At 39.4% G+C, this 20121-nt stretch overlaps 1 protein-coding gene across 1 annotated transcript; it reads right to left on the bottom strand.

The window, feature by feature from the left end:
- Positions 1 to 806: 806 nt before the first annotated feature.
- On the bottom strand, positions 807 to 20042 carry LOC115224259 (alpha-2-macroglobulin receptor-associated protein). Its single transcript, XM_029795068.2, has 7 exons — positions 19803 to 20042; positions 8655 to 8796; positions 7650 to 7796; positions 4852 to 4947; positions 4024 to 4262; positions 1936 to 2094; positions 807 to 1051 (listed from the first exon to the last, which is right to left on the bottom strand). Exons 1-7 carry the CDS (start codon positions 19983 to 19985, stop codon positions 983 to 985), a joined length of 1035 nt encoding a protein of 344 aa, XP_029650928.1. The 5' UTR covers positions 19986 to 20042; the 3' UTR covers positions 807 to 982.
- Positions 20043 to 20121: the final 79 nt, after the last annotated feature.

Consider the following 20121-nt stretch of genomic DNA (forward strand, 5'->3'; position numbering starts at 1 on the left):
GTGCTTGAATATTAAATGCGACAGACAGAGATTGCTGTTTGACAGATTGATAAGCTACGACCACATTTGCTTCCCAAACACTGAACTTTGCAAATAATCTTTTATTTTGTATTATAAGCAAGATTCTTTAAGACAAAAATAAAATAGTAATAATATAATAATAATAATAATGGTTTCAAATTTTGCCACAAGGGCAGGAGTTTTGGGATTACATCGACCCCAGTGTGTAACTGGTACTTATTTTATCGCCCCAGAAAGGATGAAAGGCAAAGTCAACCATGGTCGAATTTGAACTCAGAACGCAGTGACAGGCGACATACCACTAAGCATTTCGTCCAACAAGCTAACGATTCTGCCAGCTCGCCACCTTATTAATAATAATAATAATAATAATAATAATAATAATAATAATAACTGCTTATAAAATGAGGGAGGGGGTAGCTAATCAATTACATTGACCCCAGTGTTCAACTGATACTTTATTTTATTGACCCTAAATGGATAAAGGGCAAAGTAGACCCCAGTGGAGGATTTAAAATTATGAAACAGAAGGATGTATAACAGTTTGTAGAAGATAAACCTAAATTGGTGCAAGGAGTCAAGAATTTAATGACTTCGGATATTTGCTTTTTCTTTGAGAGTCAGAAAAATTAAAATCAAAACCCCATTTTCGCTTGAGCCAAAATATTAGATTCTTGACCCCTCACAGCAACTGGACTTGTGAAACTCTTTTATAAACTTCCAACTATGGAATAATATAACTGCCACTGATGATGCACAGAACATCAGCATTTTCTTTGGTTCCACAGACTTTTATCGGATAACAGTCTCTATAAAGAAAGAAGTGAACAAGATTTCATATGGAGCAGAAGGCCACCGAGTCCTTCCATGGCATGGGTAGAAGATTGAGAAAGAGACAAAAAATAGAAAAGGCACAAAAACAAAAGAAAAGGCAAAAAAAAAAAAACAAAATGTGGGAATTCTAAAGTTCTGTGTGTTTAAATATCATGCTGTCCACTCGATGATAAAGTTCATTGTGATGTTTCTTGACCTGAAATTAAAAACGTAATCCAATTAACATTTACGTCCAGAATAAACAAACAATAAGCAATGTTTTATTGAAAGCTAACCATCTCAGACATGGGCCCCGGTGTCTAACTTTACCCTTCACTTGGGCTCCTGAGCAAAAATATAAATAGATGCATACACAGCTCAAGGGTAACAATTGCAGGCAAACTAATGGACAGAATCATAAACTCATGTAAATAAAAGGGAATCCTTGACACTAAAAAGGTTGGGAACCACTGGGCTATACTTCCCTTGATCATGTAAACTGACTTGAGAAATCAATTCTTGAAATTATCTTCCCTTTCTCTGCCACTCCACAAATGGGGAAAAGTCACTCCGCCTGCCTTTAACTCAAAACATTTGTCTAAGGTGCCAAGGAGAGAAATCGAACCCAGAACTACTTGGTTACAAGATATCTTATTGATTAGACTGTCAGATATCTTACAGCCAACAAAGGAGTCTATTTGTGGCGATTCAAATGTTAAAATATCAGTCAAATTGCTCTAAAACTGCACCCTATTGCCTCAACAAGGGAGGAACACATTGGACAATGTAGCCCAATATTTCAGGGAACAGGATGGTCATGGAGGGAATACCATTGATCATAGGTTTATTTGTGATCTAGGGCAGCCATGAGCAAACTGCGGCCCATGGGACTTTCTGAATGACATGCCTAACATAAAATTGCCTTGAATTTTTTTAATAGTTTGGCCAGCCTGATGATAAACCATGTCTCCTGTAGCCTGCCACTTGGAAAAGGTTGCCCATACCTGATCTAGAGTTAAAAACAAAAGCAACAGCCCTCACACACACTGTGTGTAGTTTATTTAGCCCCACTGACCCCTTTCCATTATCCAAACAACTTACCACATGTTCATAATGGTTTGCCTTGTTAACTAAGTCTGTGTGTTTCTTCGGATATTGGCCATCATCAACTTGTTTGTCAAAATACTCTTTCGACTGCATCACCATTTCTTTCAGAGTCTCATGTTTAGTGATGCGCTGCTGGAAAGATTTTAATTCCTCCTGAAGATGAAGAAACAAATGAAAAAGAAAACAACAGGGTTAATTTTACAATTTATCATTAATCATCAGCTAAGAGTTTAATCATCATCATCATCATCATCAGTACTTAACATCCACTTTTCTATGCTTGCATGGATCAGAAATAATTTGTTGAGGGAGATTATCTGCAGCTGGATGCCCTTCCTGTCACCAAGCAAAGTAATATTCCACATGACCAGACAGGTTTTCAGAGAAGATTTGAAGCAAACGACACCGCTTGTATGACGGGGACATTTTTTTACAACTATCACATGAAGTCAAGATAAGGAAACAGAAACACACACAGACATGCATACATATGCACACATGCATGGACACACACACACACACACATCTCTTTCAGTTTCTGTCTACCAAATACACTTACAAGATTTTGGGGGCTATAGTAGAAGACAATTGCCCAAGGTACCGTGCTCTAACCACTGAGCTATGTGCCTTCACAAATATATATATATATATATATATATATATATATATATATATATATATATATTATATATATATAATATATATATATATATATATATATTCTCAATATAAGCAACAAGAATGACTCCGGTAATTTGGTACGATCGTTTCATACTACATCATTTTATTAAATGTTGTAAGTATTACAACATATTTAAGATGCTGAGTACTCATCAGCCAATTATAGAGGTTTTCCATTAATACAAAAATTTTCAAATCAAGTGGCAACATTATAGAGAAGGTAGATATAGAGACAAAGATGTGGATTTAATATATATATATATTTAATATATATATGTTTGTGTCTTTCAGTTTGTGTTAGTCATTCACCATTGTTTGACAACTGGACTTGGTTTGTTTACATCCCTATAACTTAATGGTTTGGCAAAAAATGCACTGAAAGTGCTTGTTTGACTAAAACAGTGTTTCTCAACTGGGGTCCATTTAAGAATTTAGGGGTGCTCACGCCAACAAAATAGTAAACTGGAGATTCAGAATAATATTTTAAGGGTCCCTGAAAAATGTTGCTTCAGATGTATGTATTGGGTCCATAGATGAGAAATGGTTGAGAACCCCTACTTTAGATGCATGTATTGGTATGTATTGCAAGAAACAGCTGGGTTTCTTTCTCTAACATTTTACAGGGTCCAACCTACACAAGGTAATATGTGAAAAACAAATTAGGAATTTTGAAAGAAGTTTCTATAAGACTAGTTTTTAAACATTGAATGGCTATAGGGGTCCAGCAGAATAAAATAGTAATCAAAGGGGTCCATAGGTACAGGAGTGGCTGTGTGGTAAGTAGCTTGCTTACCAACCACATGGTTCTGGGTTCAGTCCCACTGCGTGGCATCTTGGGCAAGTGTCTTCTGCTATAGCTTCAGGCTGACCAAAGCCTTGTGAGTGGACTTGGTAGATAGAAACTGAAAGAAGCCCATCGTGTGTATATATATATATACATGTGTGTGTTTGTGTTTATCCCCTGCCATCGCTTGACAGCCGATGTGGGTGTGCTTGCTTCCTCTTAACTTAGTCGTTCGGCAAAAGAGTCCGATAGAATAAGTACTAGGCTTACAAAGAATAAAATTTGTTCAACTAAAGGCGGTGCTCCAGCATGGCTGCAGTCAGATGACTGAAACAAATGAAAGAATAGGTAAAAAATTGTTGAGAACCCCTGGCCCAGCATGGCCACAGTCCAATGACTGAAATAAATAAAAGATAAAAATGTAAAAACAGATGAGTGTATGTGACAGGAAGAGTATCCTGCCGTAGAAAGACCTGCTTCAATAATCTGTCTGACCTGTGACCCATGCAAGCATGGAAAAGTGGCTGCCAAGACAATGATGACAAAAGGTGATTGCAAAAAAAAAAAAAGAAATCGAATTTAAAAGGAAGGAAATAAAGACGAATGTTTAAACAGACCTTAAAATTTTCCAGTTCGTTCTTAGACATTGCTGTCTTTTTAGCCATGGCGTATAACTGGTACACTCGGAAATCAGTGAAATCCTCATCTACTTTCCCTTCGTTCACCTGTTTGGTCAAACCATCAAATTTCTTATTAAGTTCTCGATGGACTGCTTTCATTTCTTTATTTTTCACCTTGAATTCTTTATGTACCAGTCTCAATTCGTCATCGCTACCCAAGTTGTTATGAGTAACCTCTGCAAAACAAACAACAATAAAGGTTTCAAGAAAAAAAATCAACAAGCAAATGAGGAATCATCTACATCAGGCATAAACCTTCTTCTTTTCATCATGTCACATCCGTTTTCCATGCTGGCATGGGTTGGACGGCTTGGCAGGAGCTGGAAAACCAGCGGACTATACCGAGCTCTACTTTCAGTTTTGGTATGGTTTCTATGATTGAATACCCTTTACAGGGTGTATAGGGTACTTTATGATTGACACCAGCACTGGTAAGGTCATCAAGTAACTGAGGGTGGAGAATAGCACATTCCCATATAACAGTTAAGAACATCACCATTATTGTATTACGCATGCACAGAAGTGTTTGTTCAACTAGGTGTTGCTGGCTTAATTACACATGGCTCAAGTTAGAGAAGTGGTGCGTATTATACACAAGGTTTAGGTTTTTCAGAGGTACAGCCCCCTAAAAATCCCCTGCGTATTATACTCAAGGGCAGACTATACTCAAGGATTTATGGTACCTAAACTTCTCTGCCATTAAAATTATTTGATTGATAAATCAACAAACTAATTAACAAACAAGTTAATTATTTAATTACTTACTTTCTAAGTCAGCAAGTTTCTCCTTCATCTTTTCATATTCATCGAGTTTCTGTTGGTGTTTCAGGAATTCATCCTGCAATTTACTTAATTCTTCATCTGCAACAATAACATTATCCTAATTAGTTTTTATCATTATGTAACGAGTTATCATTAGAGAGTGGAAAGGTGGCAGCACTGACAAAATAGATAGGTATGTAGTTACACATCTGTTGGAGGTATGCAACTACAGATCTCTCAGACTAACAACTTGAAGGTTATTATGGCCAAGCAGGAGGCCAACCAATTAAATCAATTCCAAGTATTTAATTGGAATTTATTTCTTCGAACCCCAGAAAGACAACTTAAGGCAAAGTTGGCATTACAAGATTTCAATCCAGGACATAAGAATTGATGATCAACATCATAATATAATAATAATAATAATAATAATAATAATAATAATAAATGCCCTGATGCAATACCAGGCAGTGGCTTTCATGGCTTCTTGTCTTAAACGATTGGAAGTGTTATCACGTACATTGTTTTGTCAAATATTTTGAGCAAATATTCTGCTCAATACCACAGATTTGCTTGTCAGTTGTTTGACCATAACCAGTTGAGCATGTCCCTTAGTGGCTGACGATATGTGCATCTCTGATTACAAGCAGAAGTAGTGGGGGAGCATCATAGCCATGTGCTGAGAGGGATTCTTTGGGGTTTGAATAATTCACCTCTGGAAACATGGGTGGTTTTTTCAACATCCTTAAACAACCCTTATTCAGGGACCTTTTGAGTGGGATGGGCTATTCAACCAGAAGAAAATTCTAACTGGGCCCCACCTGCAAGGTCATGTGCTGTTTATCTTGATATGAGATCACCATGTCGCGCACATATGGTTGTGATGCATGTGCCTGGTGTACCCTTATCAGACGGGTAGTCATGATGGGTATATTGGGCTTCGTATATTTTACCCCAGTGTCACTTTGAAGGCATGCACTACTCTCTCACTCAATAATAATAATAATAATAATAATAATAATAATAATAATAATAATAATAATCAGGAGGGCATCACTGCAGCATCATTGTTCCCCATGATCGTTGTGCTCTTGTACACCACTTGATACTTGGCACGGGGTCCCAGGGAGGCAGTCTCGTGGGGTGCAGGGGACAATGCCAACTGCCTTACTCACCCTCCAAAAGGGTTCTGCCCCTGAGCAGAACAGTCAACATCAACCTGCAACGGACAACTGATGACACCGTTTGTATTATAGTTGTTCTTGTTATTGAAGTCAATATAGGTTTTTCAAATTCTGGCACAAGGCCAGCAATGCCAGGGAGGTGGCTGAGTTGATTACATCGACCCCCAGCGATCAACAGGTCCTTATTTTCTCAACCCCAAAAGGATGAAAGGCAAAGTCGACCTTGGTGGGATTTGAACTCAGAACGTAAAGACAGATGAAATGCTGCTAAGCATTTTGCCCAGCGTGCTAACGATTCTGCCAGCTCACAGCCATGCTGTCGAAAGGTAATGTTGCCAACAGCTGCAGTGGAGAAAGGTTATGTGCAGTGAAGGGGGGGTGGTATCGGCCTGGTGATCTGATCTTGTTTAGCAGGATTGGTGTTAGGTTGGTTGGTTTGTCGGTCGGTTGGTTGGTTGGTCGCGACAGAGTTGTTGCTGTTGTTGTTGTTGTTGGTGTTGTTGCTAGGCATCACACCTGCTGCTGTTATTGTTGCTCTTAGTTTTGCTTTTGTTGTTGCCAGGAAATCATTTTGCATAAAAATAACAAAGAGAAAGTTGTCGTCGTCGTTGTTGTTGTTGCAGAGTCCTGACTTGGACACAAAAATGATAACTATTGGAGGAGGAGCAGGAGGAGGAGGAGGGGGAGGAGGAGTGGGGATGTTAATCAACTCCAAGTAATTAATTGGAATTTATTTCTTTGAACCCCAGAAAGATGACATAAGGTGAAGTTGGCTTTAGCAAGATTTCAATCCAGGACATAAAAATTCACCACCACCATGACCACCACCATCATCATCATCAACAACAATCCTTTCTACTATAGGCACAAGGCCTGAAATTTTGGGGGAGGGGGACTAGCCAATTACATTGATCCCAGTGTTTAACTGGTGCTTAATTTATAGACCCCCAAAAAGATCAAAGGTAAAGTCAACCTCGGTCGAATTTGAACTCAGAATGGAGCGATGATTAAAATACCACCAAGTATTTCGTCCAGAATGCTAATGATTCTGCCAGCTCGCCACCTTGATAATAATAATAATAATCCTTTCTGCTATAGGCACAAGGCCTGAAATTGGGGGGAGGGGTACTCGATTAGATCAACCCCAGTCCCCAACTGGTACTTAATTTATCGATCCTGAAAGGATGAAAGGCAAAGTCAATCTCGGCGGAATTTGAACTCAGAACATAGAGACAGACGGAATACTGCTAAGCATTTTGTCCAGAGTGCTAATGATTCTGCATGCTCACCACTTTAATAATAATAATAATAATAATAATAATAATAATTATAATAATAAACACCTTTTACTGTCATTTTAAGATCACACTATCTTCTTATCATCAAATTACTTATAAAACAAACTTCTAATTTTTTTATGTTTTCACAGACATTCTCTGGAACCAAACTCTGTGCAAAACCAAACATATGGCACCATAGTCATAACACCAACTTGAACTTCTAACTTGTTGTCTCTTGAGGTCCCTGGGTGAGACTTGGTATCAACTTGTGCAAATACAAAACAAAAACCAAACATAAAATAATAATGAAAAGAACATTCAAAATCTCTTGACTCACCTGTGAAACCTGAATAATGGGCTTGTTTCCAGAGTTTCTTTAGATGTTTACTCTTCAATTTTGCAGCATCCTTATTTATGTGGGGATCTGGGATATTTAGTTTGTTCATGCCAGGGTACTCACCCAAGTCGTACTTCCTTGCAATAGCTGAAAGGATAATAGCAATGGTTTAGCAACAACAGTTTCGGAAAACAAGGAACCTAGGAAGTTGAAAGAGCAATTATCAAGGGGACATGGTGTTTGTGACTCAGTGGTTAGCATGTTGCATTCGTGATCACCAGACTGTGGGTTCAATCCCAGGCAGGCCACTTCATTTCACATTGCTCTAGTGCTGTGTGGGGACCTGTATGCCAAAGAATAGACCCAACATTTCCTCTGCATGTTGTAAAAGACAACTAAAAAGAGAAGTTGAGGTAGGATTTGCACTCTGAACTTTTAAAATCCTCACCAGTAATGACTACCCAAACAGACCCAAGGGTAGGAGGGGTGTTGCTTGAGTGGTGCAAAGGCATCATCATAAGCAGTAGTACGGAATCACCAACAAATGGTTTGCTTTACACATAACACAAGCACTGGTGCTTTTCACGTGACACCAACACCAGCGGAGTCACCAGGTAACTTGAGAGACAAAGATCTCTGAGCTGGGAGGATAAGAGGAACCACAGGAAGCGGGTTTGGTTTACCAGACCTCAGTCAAATCGTCCAACCCATGCCAGCATGGAAAGCAGACGTTAAACGATGATGATGATGATGATGATGATGATACATCATTAAAATCTCCCATCTATGAAATAATGCATGATTAATTTAAAATGATGTGAATTAATAAGCATTACTACATTAATCTAAACACTAAAGGGTTAAATTAAAACTTTTGATGGAGTAATCTGAATGCTAAAGAGTTAAATGGTAGCAAACCAAAAGAAAAGGAAAAGAAAAAGAAAACCCAAGCTGCCCCCACCACCCACCCTTCTCGACCATTTTCCCCACTCACATCCTACTTACTCATTAGCTGTGTGTCCACTTCGTGTTCTTTCTCCAAAGCTTTATGCTTGTTTTTATGTTTCAGCCACTTCAGGTCATACTGGAGTTTGTCTTGAACTTTCAGCTCGGCATAGCAGTCGGCCAATGGCTGACCGGTAAGGCGCTAAGGGAGACAATTGTGGAGAGAATTAATAAACGTAACAGGTGGGAACAACAGCAAAGTTCTACAGATTGCATTTAATCTTGGCGCTTTTGCAGGGAAAAATTTACATTAAGGTGAAAAAAAAAAAATAATCAAAAACTTAGATGCAGGCATGGCTGTGGGGTAAAACATTTGCTTCCCAACCGCATGGTTCTGGGTTCAGTCCCACTGCATGGCACCCAGGACAAGTGTCTTCTACTATAACCCTGGGTTGAGCAAGACCTTTGTGAGTGAATTTGGCAGACAGAAACTGAAAGAAGCCCATTGTGCAGAATACCACAAGCATTTTGTCCAGAATGCTAACGGTTCCGCTAGCTGGTCACCTAAAATAATCTTTTCTACTAAGGCACAATTTTGGGGAAGGGGACTAGTCAATTAGATCGACCCCAGTGTTTCACTGGTACTTAATTCATCGACCCTGAAATGATGTTAGGCAAAGTTGACCTCAGTGGAATTTGAACTCAGAACATAAAGACTGATGAAATACTGCCAAATCACTGCCTCAAAGAAGGAGCTTACAACACTTGGTTTTCTCAAGCGATTACTTGTCTAAGCACTGACTAGGCTCGATATTGCTTGAGTTCAGTGATCAAACAAGAACCAGTGCTTTCAGCGTAATCTGGCTGTAAGCATTAATAATATTAATAATAATCCTTTCTACTGAAAAGCACACGGCCTCAAATTTGGGGGAAGGGATTAAGTCTATTACATCAATCCCAGTGTATAACTGGTACTTATTTAATCGACGTTGAAAGGATAAAAAACTCAGAATATAGCAACAGACGAAATACTGCAAAGCACTTTGCCTGGTATGCTAACGATTCTGCCAGCTCACTGCCTTAGACAAGAAGCTTACAGCTCTAAGTGATTCCAAGAAGTTAACTGTCTAAGTACTAACTAGGCTTGACATTGCTTAAGTTTGGTGATTAAACAAGAACCAGTGCTTTCATTGCGATATGGCTGTAAGTATTAATAACAACAATAATAAGGGCATAGCAAATCTGTGGTATTGAGCAGAATATTTGCTGTATCCCATCTTTTATACCAAGACAAAACAATGTACACAATAACACTTCCAATCAGGTAAGATCAGAAGCCATGAGAGCCACTGCCTTGTACTGCATCCTTATTCAGGGACCTTTTGAGCCGGATGGTCTACTCGACCAGAAGAAAATTCTAACTGGGCCCCACCTGCAAGGACATGTGCTGTTTATCTTGATATGAGATCACCATGTCGCGCATATATGGTTGTGATGCATGTGCCTTGTGTACCCTTATCAGACGGGCAGTCATGATGGGTGTACTGGGCTTTGTATATTTTACCCCAGTGTCATTTTGATGGCATGCACTGCTCTCTCAATTTCTTTTATTTGCTTCCAAGGCGATGAATGAGGTGAACAATATTAAGAATAATAATAAAGACAAAATTGGTTTCAAATTTTTGCCCAAGGCCAGTAATTTGAAGGGAAGGGATGCGTGGATTACACTGACCCCAGTGCTCAATTGCTACTCATTTTATCAACCCTGAAAAGATGAAAGGCAAAGTCAACCTCATCAGAATTTGAACTCAGAACGTAAAGACAGAAGAAAGATCGCTGAGTACTTTGCCCACCATGCTAACAATTCTGCCAGCTCACCATCTTAATAACAAACATAAAACTGCAAGAATATCATCTCTGCTTTATGGTACAATGATGGTGTTGTAGTTGTTGCTTAGCCCCACATCAGCCCAGATCGAGCAGACCTGTGATCAAAGGGGTGCCAGCCATGACCATCTCATCATGGAACTACATCATTTCTATACATATGTATATATATATATACAAAATTTAAAGGACTGACTACTAAAAGTGGACGGTCAACATGCTAGATATAGACGTCAAAATCGCTATTTTCCATTCTTCGTGGAAAATAGCGATTTTGACGTGTATATCTAGCATATTGACCGTCCACTTTTAGTGGTCAGTCCTTTAAATCTTGTATGTAAAAAATTTTTTAAATCTTCGGATTTTTTTAATATGCTAGGCCAATGGTTTTAATTGATTAATATCAATTTCTACCATCATTATTTAATTTATACATATATATATATATATATATATATATATATATGTATATCCTTCTTAGTTAAGGTGTAGGGTGTGATTTGAGGGAGATCTATCTGCAAACAACCATAAAGTGGTTCCCTTAAGTGAGGTGGGGAGGAGGAGGGTACCAGTGGTAGTGGGAGTTGTGCAGGTGTTGCTGCTGTTGTTGTTATTGGTGGAGGTGGTGGTGGTCATAGTGATAGCTGTGATGGTGATTGTGGTGGTGGTAGTGGCAGTGATTGTGATGATGATGATGATGGTGGTGGTGGTGTTGGTGATGATGACGGTGGTGGTGTTGGTGATAATGACCGATGACAGTGATGGTGGTGATTAAGTTTTTCAGGTGTGGTGATGATGAGTCAGAAGACCATTGACACCATCATCACAACCACCCACCATCATCACAATGGTAGTGGTAATAGTAGTGTTTTGGTGTTGGCGGTGGTAGCCTGCGGAGGCATTGGTTGCTGTGTCAATGAAATGCGTCAGTATTCTGGCCAGACCCCTGATCCGCACCTGAAAAATTATCACCTGAAGATTCATCAACCCCCACTCAACCCCACACCCCACTCTACCAGGACACTTTCCAAGCTGAAGAATTCGTCACCCAAACAAAATCTAAATTGATGTTTAATGTCCGTCTCCCATGCAGGCATCTGTTGGGTGGTTCAACAGGAGCTGGCCAGGTAGAAGACTACCCCAGGCTACTCTATCTACCTATAAACAAAATATAATCTATATATATAAAAGAGAGTTTGTGTCTGTGTGTCTGTGTCCGTCCATCCCAACACTACTTGACAACCGGTATTGGTGCGTTTACATCCCCGTAACTTAGCAGTTCGGCAAAGGAGAATGATAGAATGAGTACTAGGCTTTAAAAAAAACTCCTGGGGTTGATTTGCTCCAGCATGACCGCAGACAAATGAGTGAAACAAGTAAAAGAATAAAATAATCTCCTATTTATTTCAGTCATTAGAATGCAGCCATACTGGAGCACCACCACCAAGGGTTTTAATTGAACAGATCGACCCCAGTACTTTGTAAGCTTGGTACTTATTCTATTGGTCTCTTTTGCCGAACAGCTAGATTAAAGAATGTGGACCACACCCTATTTCGTTTTTTTGGGGTTTTTTTTTTTACAGAACACCCTTTTTAGAGTAAGTAGATTTCGATTCTGCCAAAAAAAAAACGCCATTTAAAATTTTTAATCCACCAGCACCACCAAATTCTCCCATTTTCAATTTTTTCAGAATTTTTTGGGGGGGGCGGGGGGCGGGAATGCGTAGAAAAATACGGAAATAATGATTTTGAAAAAAAAAATTGTAAAATTTCAATTATTTTTTTTTAATTTGAAAATTGAAGAATTTGGTGGGGGGGTGGATTAAAAATTAAAATACCGGTTTTTTTTTTTACAGAATCAGAATTTCCGGACTCGAAAATGGGCGATTCTGTAATAAATAAATAAATAAATAAAAGAAAGTGGGTCCGGTCCTCCGCCCGCCGTTATTCCGATATAATCGTTAACCTACACCATCCGAAAGGTATTGGTAGAAAATTTCATTATAGAATATGAATTTTTCTGAAAGTTATGAGGGGGGGGGTCGGAGTTTACACGACTTTATAAAAGCTTTTTTGTTTTTCTGTAGATTCTGTAAATATAAGGATACATACATCGGGTTGGGTGGATTATGGAAAAGGAAAAAAAAAACCAGGAGGGGACGTCGTATTAAAAAGTTGAAGGTTGGCTAGAATACACGTTTAAACGACTAGAACTAACGAACACAATGCAATCGGAGATGTGCAGAAAGGCGGGATAGTCACGGTTGAAACGCTTTTATAGAACTGATCTGTGGTTAAACGACAACAGCCTGTACCCATTCGAATACAGTGATCGTGGAAAGTGTGGATGGTCACGGCTTGATTGCCGCCTACCATTATCAGGTTTTAAAGCCGGTGACGAGATCTCCATTAGTAATAAAAAATCATTTTCAGGTCACAAGTGTGTGTACGCGTATGTATGTATGTATGTGTCTATGTGTGTGAGTGAGTGTGTGTATACGTTCTCTCTCTCTCTTCATTGGGAGGAGGCAGGAAGTTTGTTCACGTTCGCTCGATGACACATTTCCTTCAAATCACACCTTACAACTGTCTTGAGAGGGGGAAAACATTCAGATCTTATACTCGGGATGGTCAAGGCCGAAATACTTTTGATCATATGACTTGTTTGATCACAAGGCTGCCCTGGGCTGAATAAACAACACACGTGTCTTGGATAATTATTTCAAATTTCGGTACAATGCCAGCAATTTTTCGGGGGCGGGGACGAGTCGATTACATCGACCGCTCCCTAAACAATGAAAAACAAAATTGACCTCGGCTGCATTTGAACTCAGAACGTTACAAAAGCCGGAAGGCCGCTAAACACCACTATGATCGGCGTAATAACGATTCTGCCAGTTCGTCCACCTTACGTGTCTTGGGTAACACCGAACAAAAGCCATTTCCAATGACTTGACAAATTTCGACCCACGGGATTTTCTGAATGACAAGCCTAACAAAAAATTACCTTCAATAATTTTAATACTGCGGCCCGCATCTTGCTGAGACACGACTCCTCCGACCCGCCAGCTGAACACTGTTAGAAATAGCAGTTAAATTTACCTTAAATCACTACCTTGATTCCTCAAAAAAAAAATGGATATACTTGATAGTATAAACCTGAATATGAATGTATTTGAAAATGGGAGAAAATAAAAATAAAAGAAATAGACGGGAGGTCGCAGCTAGATCGTGGTAGATTTGCTTACTCATAGATTACCTTACCTAGGGCTAATTAGCAACAACGCGACTCTTCTCAGTTTCTTAATTACGTCCTAGATAATAAAACACATGGCTTCGTCTCATCATGTCTGACACCGCCCCCATTCACAACTAACTATTAATTATACTAGTACAACGACAGATACTGCACGTTGTTGTACCAAACTGCTAAAAAAAAAAAACCCCGCCTGATTCCGATATTCATTGAAATAATTACCTTACCGTTTTCCAAATTAAAAAAAGGTGGGGCAAGAAAGACATGTTGCGTAATACAAGGCGAGATATTTTATGTCTTTAGAAAATGGAATAAAACTTAAGACGGGATCGAAATAGTTTGGATGACTTTTATCCCGGGTTTGCTTGACCAGAATTTACCTAGGGTTAAATAATGTTATGTATGTGTGTGTGTGTGTGTACATATACATATTCTTTTATCTTTTACTTGTTTCGGCCAACAGACTGCGGCCATGCTGGGGCACCGCCTTCCAGAATTTGTAGTCGCAAGATTCGACCCCCAGTACTTATTTTTCCATTTTTAAATCTGACACTTATTCTATCGGTCACTTTTCCGACACCGCTGAAATACGGGGACGTAAATATACCAACGCCGGCTGGCAAGCGGGGGGGGGGCGAAAACAGACACAAATGCGCGCGCACACACACACACTCACACATACAACAGGAACAGGCTTCTTTCAGTTTCTTTCTAGCAAATCCATTAACAAGGCTTTGGTCAGCCTGAGGGTATAGTGGAAGACACTCGTTCTAGGTGCTATGGAATAGGACTGAACCCGAAATCAAGTGGTTGGGACACAGGCTTCTTATCACACAGCTACACCTATGTATATGCATAATGTGTGTGTGTGTGTGGTGTGTGTGTGTGTGTGCGTGTGTGTGTGTGAAGGCGCGTGGCTTAGTGGTTAGAGTATCCAGCTCACAACTGCAAGGTCACGAATTCAATTCCCTGCAAATGTGTATGAGTGTGTGTGTAAACACGTTTGTGTGTTTATGTGTGTATGTATGTATGTGTGTGTGTGTATATATATACATAAAAGCAATTATGGGGATAAACAAATTAGACACATTAAATGTACAGAATATATTAACTACATCAAATACAAAATATGTATATGTGTGTACACATGCAAAATGAGAGAAAGCAAAAGACGTTATATTACATAGATGTTTATATTAACAGGTCCAACTTACATAGGGTACAAAGGACATAGAAAATTAAGGGGTGGAAGAAAGGTATTATAAGTCCAACAACTGTTTCTGGGGGCTCGGCAAGATGGAATAACGCAGTTGGTCACTGTTTTTGGTTTGCTCCATGCTATTAGCAGAGACTCTTTTGATATCTTGTATTCAGCCTCTTCATGATGACGATGGCAGTTCTTCATGTCCAAAGATGATGAGGAAGAAAGAGTCCATCTACATGTGGAGTTGAGGCTGTAACTGTTGGCACCATGCAACACCTGTTGTTTTTGCCCCTTCTCCATTGCTGCAGGACTTTTCTTCCTGCCTGCACTTGGTGGTTTTAAAGTGAAAGTCAGTCTGCACAAACCAGTTTCATTCTTTAGACTTGGCGGTCTGACCACAGTGGCTCATTGGGCCAAGGACGGCTGTGGAGACCAGCCTTCTCCTTAGTGAATGGCTTTTCAGGGCTGGAGACCTCCACCAACCTGGAGTGGCTAGAAAGATGTTAAAGAGACCACTTAGGGGATTCTCCTCTTTGATATACTGTCCAGGTTAACTCCCCAAGCTTTTTCCTTTTCCAAGGCACTCACAGGACAGTGAGGTTTTTTTCTGTGAAGTTTCTTCCATAACATTGTAATTGGGAACCTGTCAGGTACTGCTGCTCCTGGTCAGAGTAGACCTGGGAACAACAGTGGCAAGGAAGTGGTTCCACATTCCTCAACACCCTGAAATTCCCAAACCAGGGCTCAACTACCAAATGCAGCCTTGAGTCATACCCAGGACACTTAAAGTCATAACCAACCTTTTCATCATCTCTTTAGTAATTATAACACTGAGAATGAGATGATTTCTTCTGTACTAGCACCTCCTTATGTTTCAACAGATGCTGTTATTGTTGTCACTTTCCTCTTTATTTCTCTGAGGAGAAAGCCCCTCAAATGGCTCTGTCTCCTGTATGCGTCACAACTGGGATTTCTGCCCTGTGGCTGCCTTCCACTCTGTCCCCATAAGATTACAACACCAGGTCTTCAGGGTCATCAAGACAACGCATTAGTACCGATCACTTTTGCACCCACAACCTGCTCTTACCATACCACAAAAGTTGATGACAAACCAAGAGTAATCTTTTATCCTTTACTTCTTTCAGTCATTAGACTGCGGCCATGCTGGGGCACAGCCTTGAAGAATTTTTAGTTAGATGTATCAACCCCTGTAATTAATTTTTTTTAAAGCCTGGTACTTATTCTATCAGTCTCTGGTGTCAAACCATTAAGTTACAGGGACATGAACACATCAGCACTGGTTGTCAAGGCTTTGGTTAGCCCAGGGCTATAGTAGAAGACACTTGCCCAAGGTATCACGCAATGGGATGGAACCTGGAGCCATGTAGTTGAGAAGCAAGCTTCTTACCACACAGCCACACCTGCACCTATTACGCCCTTACCAATGTTCCTGACCATTAGCACGCCGGGCGAAATGCGTAGCCGTATTTCGTCTGCTGTTACGTTTTGAGTTCAAACTCCGCCGAGGTCGACTTTGCCTTTCATCCTTTCGGGGTCGATAAATTAAGTACCAGTTACGCACTGGGGTTGATGTAATCGACTTAATCCGTTTGTCTGTCCTTGTTTGCCACCTCTATGTTTAGCCCCTTGTAGGTGATAAAGAAACAAATGTTTCTGACCACAACCCTTGCGATTCAACTTTTTATATATTGTGACACCATCCTTTAGGCAAATGTGGAACGGGATACAAACTCTGTTTGTTTTCTCCCCTTTTCCTCAGGCTTCAAGATTACAACCGAATGCATCACCCAGTCAGTGCAACACACATTGACTAGGTTTCCCCTGATTACTCTTTAGGAAGATTCATGGAAACCCTTGTGACGAAATCTTCGAATTCAGACTAAAGAACTGGAACCAATATTACCAGGGATTTTGTTCAATATTATGTTTTATTTTACATGGAAACAAAGGACTTTTAGAGATGAGAGGGTGATAGTTGACCCCCCACCCCATTAAATCAACCTCAACATTAAATAACAATAATAGGCACCTCGCAGCCGAATAATTTATTACAGTTTCTCTCTTCGCCCCTCAATCTCTCTCTTTTTTTTCTACTTAGTATTTGCTTAATGCTGACTCACTTCGTCAAAGACCACCATTGTTTCCCCGTAAATAACAATAGGTTTTTCTTTTTTTCTTTTTTTATTGGTGGTGGGGATTCTCTCCTATGTTTGTAGTTAACGCCATGATTAACATCAATAAGTCTATTATTAGAATCATTTCACTCTTTGATGCCAACGGGGAAGAGGAAGGAGAAGAGGAAGGAGAAAAGAACACATCAATCGTAACAATAACAAAGTCTACTGTCAGCGTTATGATGTCCAAACAATAAAGCACGCACGCGCACACGTGGACATCCATGCCAACATTAAAAATATACTTAACTAACAACAGATGGCCTATGCGGGTGTTCAATTAGCTAGATATAGCAGCGAAATGTCCCTCTAATCATATCTTACTCTTTTAAAACAAACGAACGTGTTATATGGGATCCCGGCTTTCCTGTATGTATATATATATATATATTATATATATATATATATACATATGTATATATATATATGTATATAAAATGGGGAAGACCGGTTTATGGGACTACCTTAGGTTTCCCGTCCATAAAGGGTTTTCAGCTTTATGGCGTATTGTCAGATCCCAAAACCTGTTGGCCCAAGACCTCTTAAAAAGATTTCATTCTCCATATTTTTAAGAAGTCTTGGGCCAAAAGGTTTTGGGATCTGACGATACGCCATAAAGCTGAAAACCCTTTATGGACGGGAATCTTAAGGTAGTCCCATAAACCGGCCCTTCCCATTTTTAATATGTACTATTATGTTTTTTTATAGACGATATATATCAAGAGAGAGAAAGAGAATAGTCACGGATGGAATGTCGTTGATCATAAATCTACTCGATTGGCTTGGTGTTAAACAATACAAAGATACGAACCAACGAGGGAGGCTTTACATGTTCACTTGACGTTCTAGAAATGGTAGCCGAATCTCCCTCAAATCATATTCTGCTGTATCAAAAAAAAAAAAAAAAGGACAAGGCTCATGTACTTCCCTCTACAGAGAGGCAAAAACAGGACGGCATGGCTGGATTGTCGTCGATAATAGGGTTGCTTATTCATAGCTAACCTGTGATTAAATAACAACAAAAACATGGGCTTGAAAGAGAGAGGAGGAAAGTGTCTTGGTCTTCTATCATAATCCCTCAGACAACCAGGAGACTCTCAAAGGGTATAATCGATCTTTATTCTCAAATGCCACCGGGGGTCTTCTTTGTTTTTTTTTCCTTTCGGGGCCGATAAAATAAGTATAAATTGAACATTGAGATCGATGTAGTCGACTTAGCCCCTTCCCCTAAATTGCTGGCCTTGTGCCACAATTCAAAATCAATATTTGGCTATTTTATTGTATATTGATCTCCTCCAAACGATGAAAGGCAAAGTTGACTCCGACGGAATATGAACTCAATACTTAAGCTCAGTACTAAATAATAATAATGGTTTCTAATTTAGGCAAACGGCCAACAGTTTTGAAGGGAGGGAGTCAAGTGATGTAACCGACCCCAGTACTAGACCGATAAATTATTTTATCGACCTTGGAGGAATGGAAAGCAAAACAGACCTCGACGGGGTTTAAACTGACAACAAAAAGAGCCAGAAGAAGTTACGCAAAGTATTTATTTTCGACCCTCTAACGATAAAATAACACTAATAATAGCAGTTTCTCTTATTTATAATGTTTAACAGTTTCAAACATTAATGATAAATGTATTAGGTTCTTGTTTTTCACGAAGACGAAGAATACCTCTACACAATAACAGAGACACGACTTTGCCTTTCATCCTTTCGGGGTCGGTTAAATAAGTACCGGTTACGCACTGGGTCGATATAATTGACTTAATCCGTTTGTCTGTCCTTGTTTGTCCCCTCTGTGTTTAGCCCCTTGTGGGTAGTAAAGAAATAACAATAATGGAGACATTGTACCATAGAACACACCCACTTGAAGGAACCGTTATCTGATATCTCAAGATGCTACGAACAACAGTTGAATAACATAGTATAAACACATCGTCATGCCTACACTATGTTTCATTTCAAAACATCCGTTTTTTTGTTTTTTTTAGAGTTATGAGGAAACAACGTCGAGTATGGGCACTTGTGTAGGTATTCCAAGACATATTGGTTATTTTCATTTCTAGATGTGTGGTGGTAAGTAAACAGATAGGATAGTCACGGCGGGAATACCTTTGATCGTGGGTTTGCTCGATCAGTGATTAGAAACGACAACAAACAATAACAATGAAGATGTGGAAATAATAACAATAATAAACAGTTTCGGAGCCCATATATTTTCGACTATGGGGGTGTGTTCCTTTAAGATGCACCTCGCAATTCTGAAGAAGAGGGCGTAGACGCGCAGAGACTCCCAAATAATAATAAATAATGAGTTTATCACCAGATTTAATGCCATCACATAGTTCTTTCTTATGTACCTTTAGCCTCCGAATCCACCCTGGCAAATATTCAGACCAGGGCGTGTTGTTCTGTGGTCAGAATAACTAATTCCGTTTCACTACGCGAAGACAATGTGTTGGCCTTCCTTCCTTTTACGACACAAACAATAATTTACGATTTCTAAGCAATAACAGAAGACTTTCATTTAATAAAAGAAAATAAAAACGAAAAAAAGAAAGCATCAACAATGATGTTTTGTAAAGATCGGGACACACGTACACACACACAAGGACACACATTTACTCTCCAAAAGTTAGGAAGATGCTAATTCACTTGTACCTTTTCGGCTTTATTCCAAATCTCTTGGACCTTAATCATTCGAAAGTGACGTCCGATGGCTGCATTATACATAAGATTGTTTGCGTCGACGTTGACCTTCTGTTTATCTTTCAGGTATTTATTAGCTTCGATGGCGAAGACCAGCGAGAAGAAATAAATCGCGTAAAACGTGAAAGTCGACATAATTGAAAGAGAAAGAAACAGATTCTGCTAACGATACTCCTTCAATTAGCTCCCTTGGTTTTTATATGGAAGCCCAGTAGTGGTATAATTTTTTAAAAATCATATTTTCATTTTACGACTTAGCTTGAGATGAATG

This window comes from Octopus sinensis, linkage group LG25 (assembly GCF_006345805.1).
Source record: "Octopus sinensis linkage group LG25, ASM634580v1, whole genome shotgun sequence".
In the NCBI taxonomy this organism is placed as follows: Eukaryota; Metazoa; Mollusca; class Cephalopoda; order Octopoda; family Octopodidae; genus Octopus; species Octopus sinensis.

What these genes read in the sequence shown, in the direction of transcription:
- LOC115224259 (XM_029795068.2), bottom strand. Translation starts at nt 19,985, where the DNA reads ATGTCGACTTTCACGTTTTACGCGATTTATTTCTTCTCGCTGGTCTTC. An exon ending in AGTGGACACACAGCTAATGA is followed by an intron (nt 7,797 to 8,654) that starts GTAAGTAGGATG and finishes TTATCCTTTCAG; the next exon opens with CTATTGCAAGGAAGTACGAC. An exon ending in CAAACCATTATGAACATGTG is followed by an intron (nt 1,052 to 1,935) that starts GTAAGTTGTTTG and finishes TTTTAATTTCAG; the next exon opens with GTCAAGAAACATCACAATGA.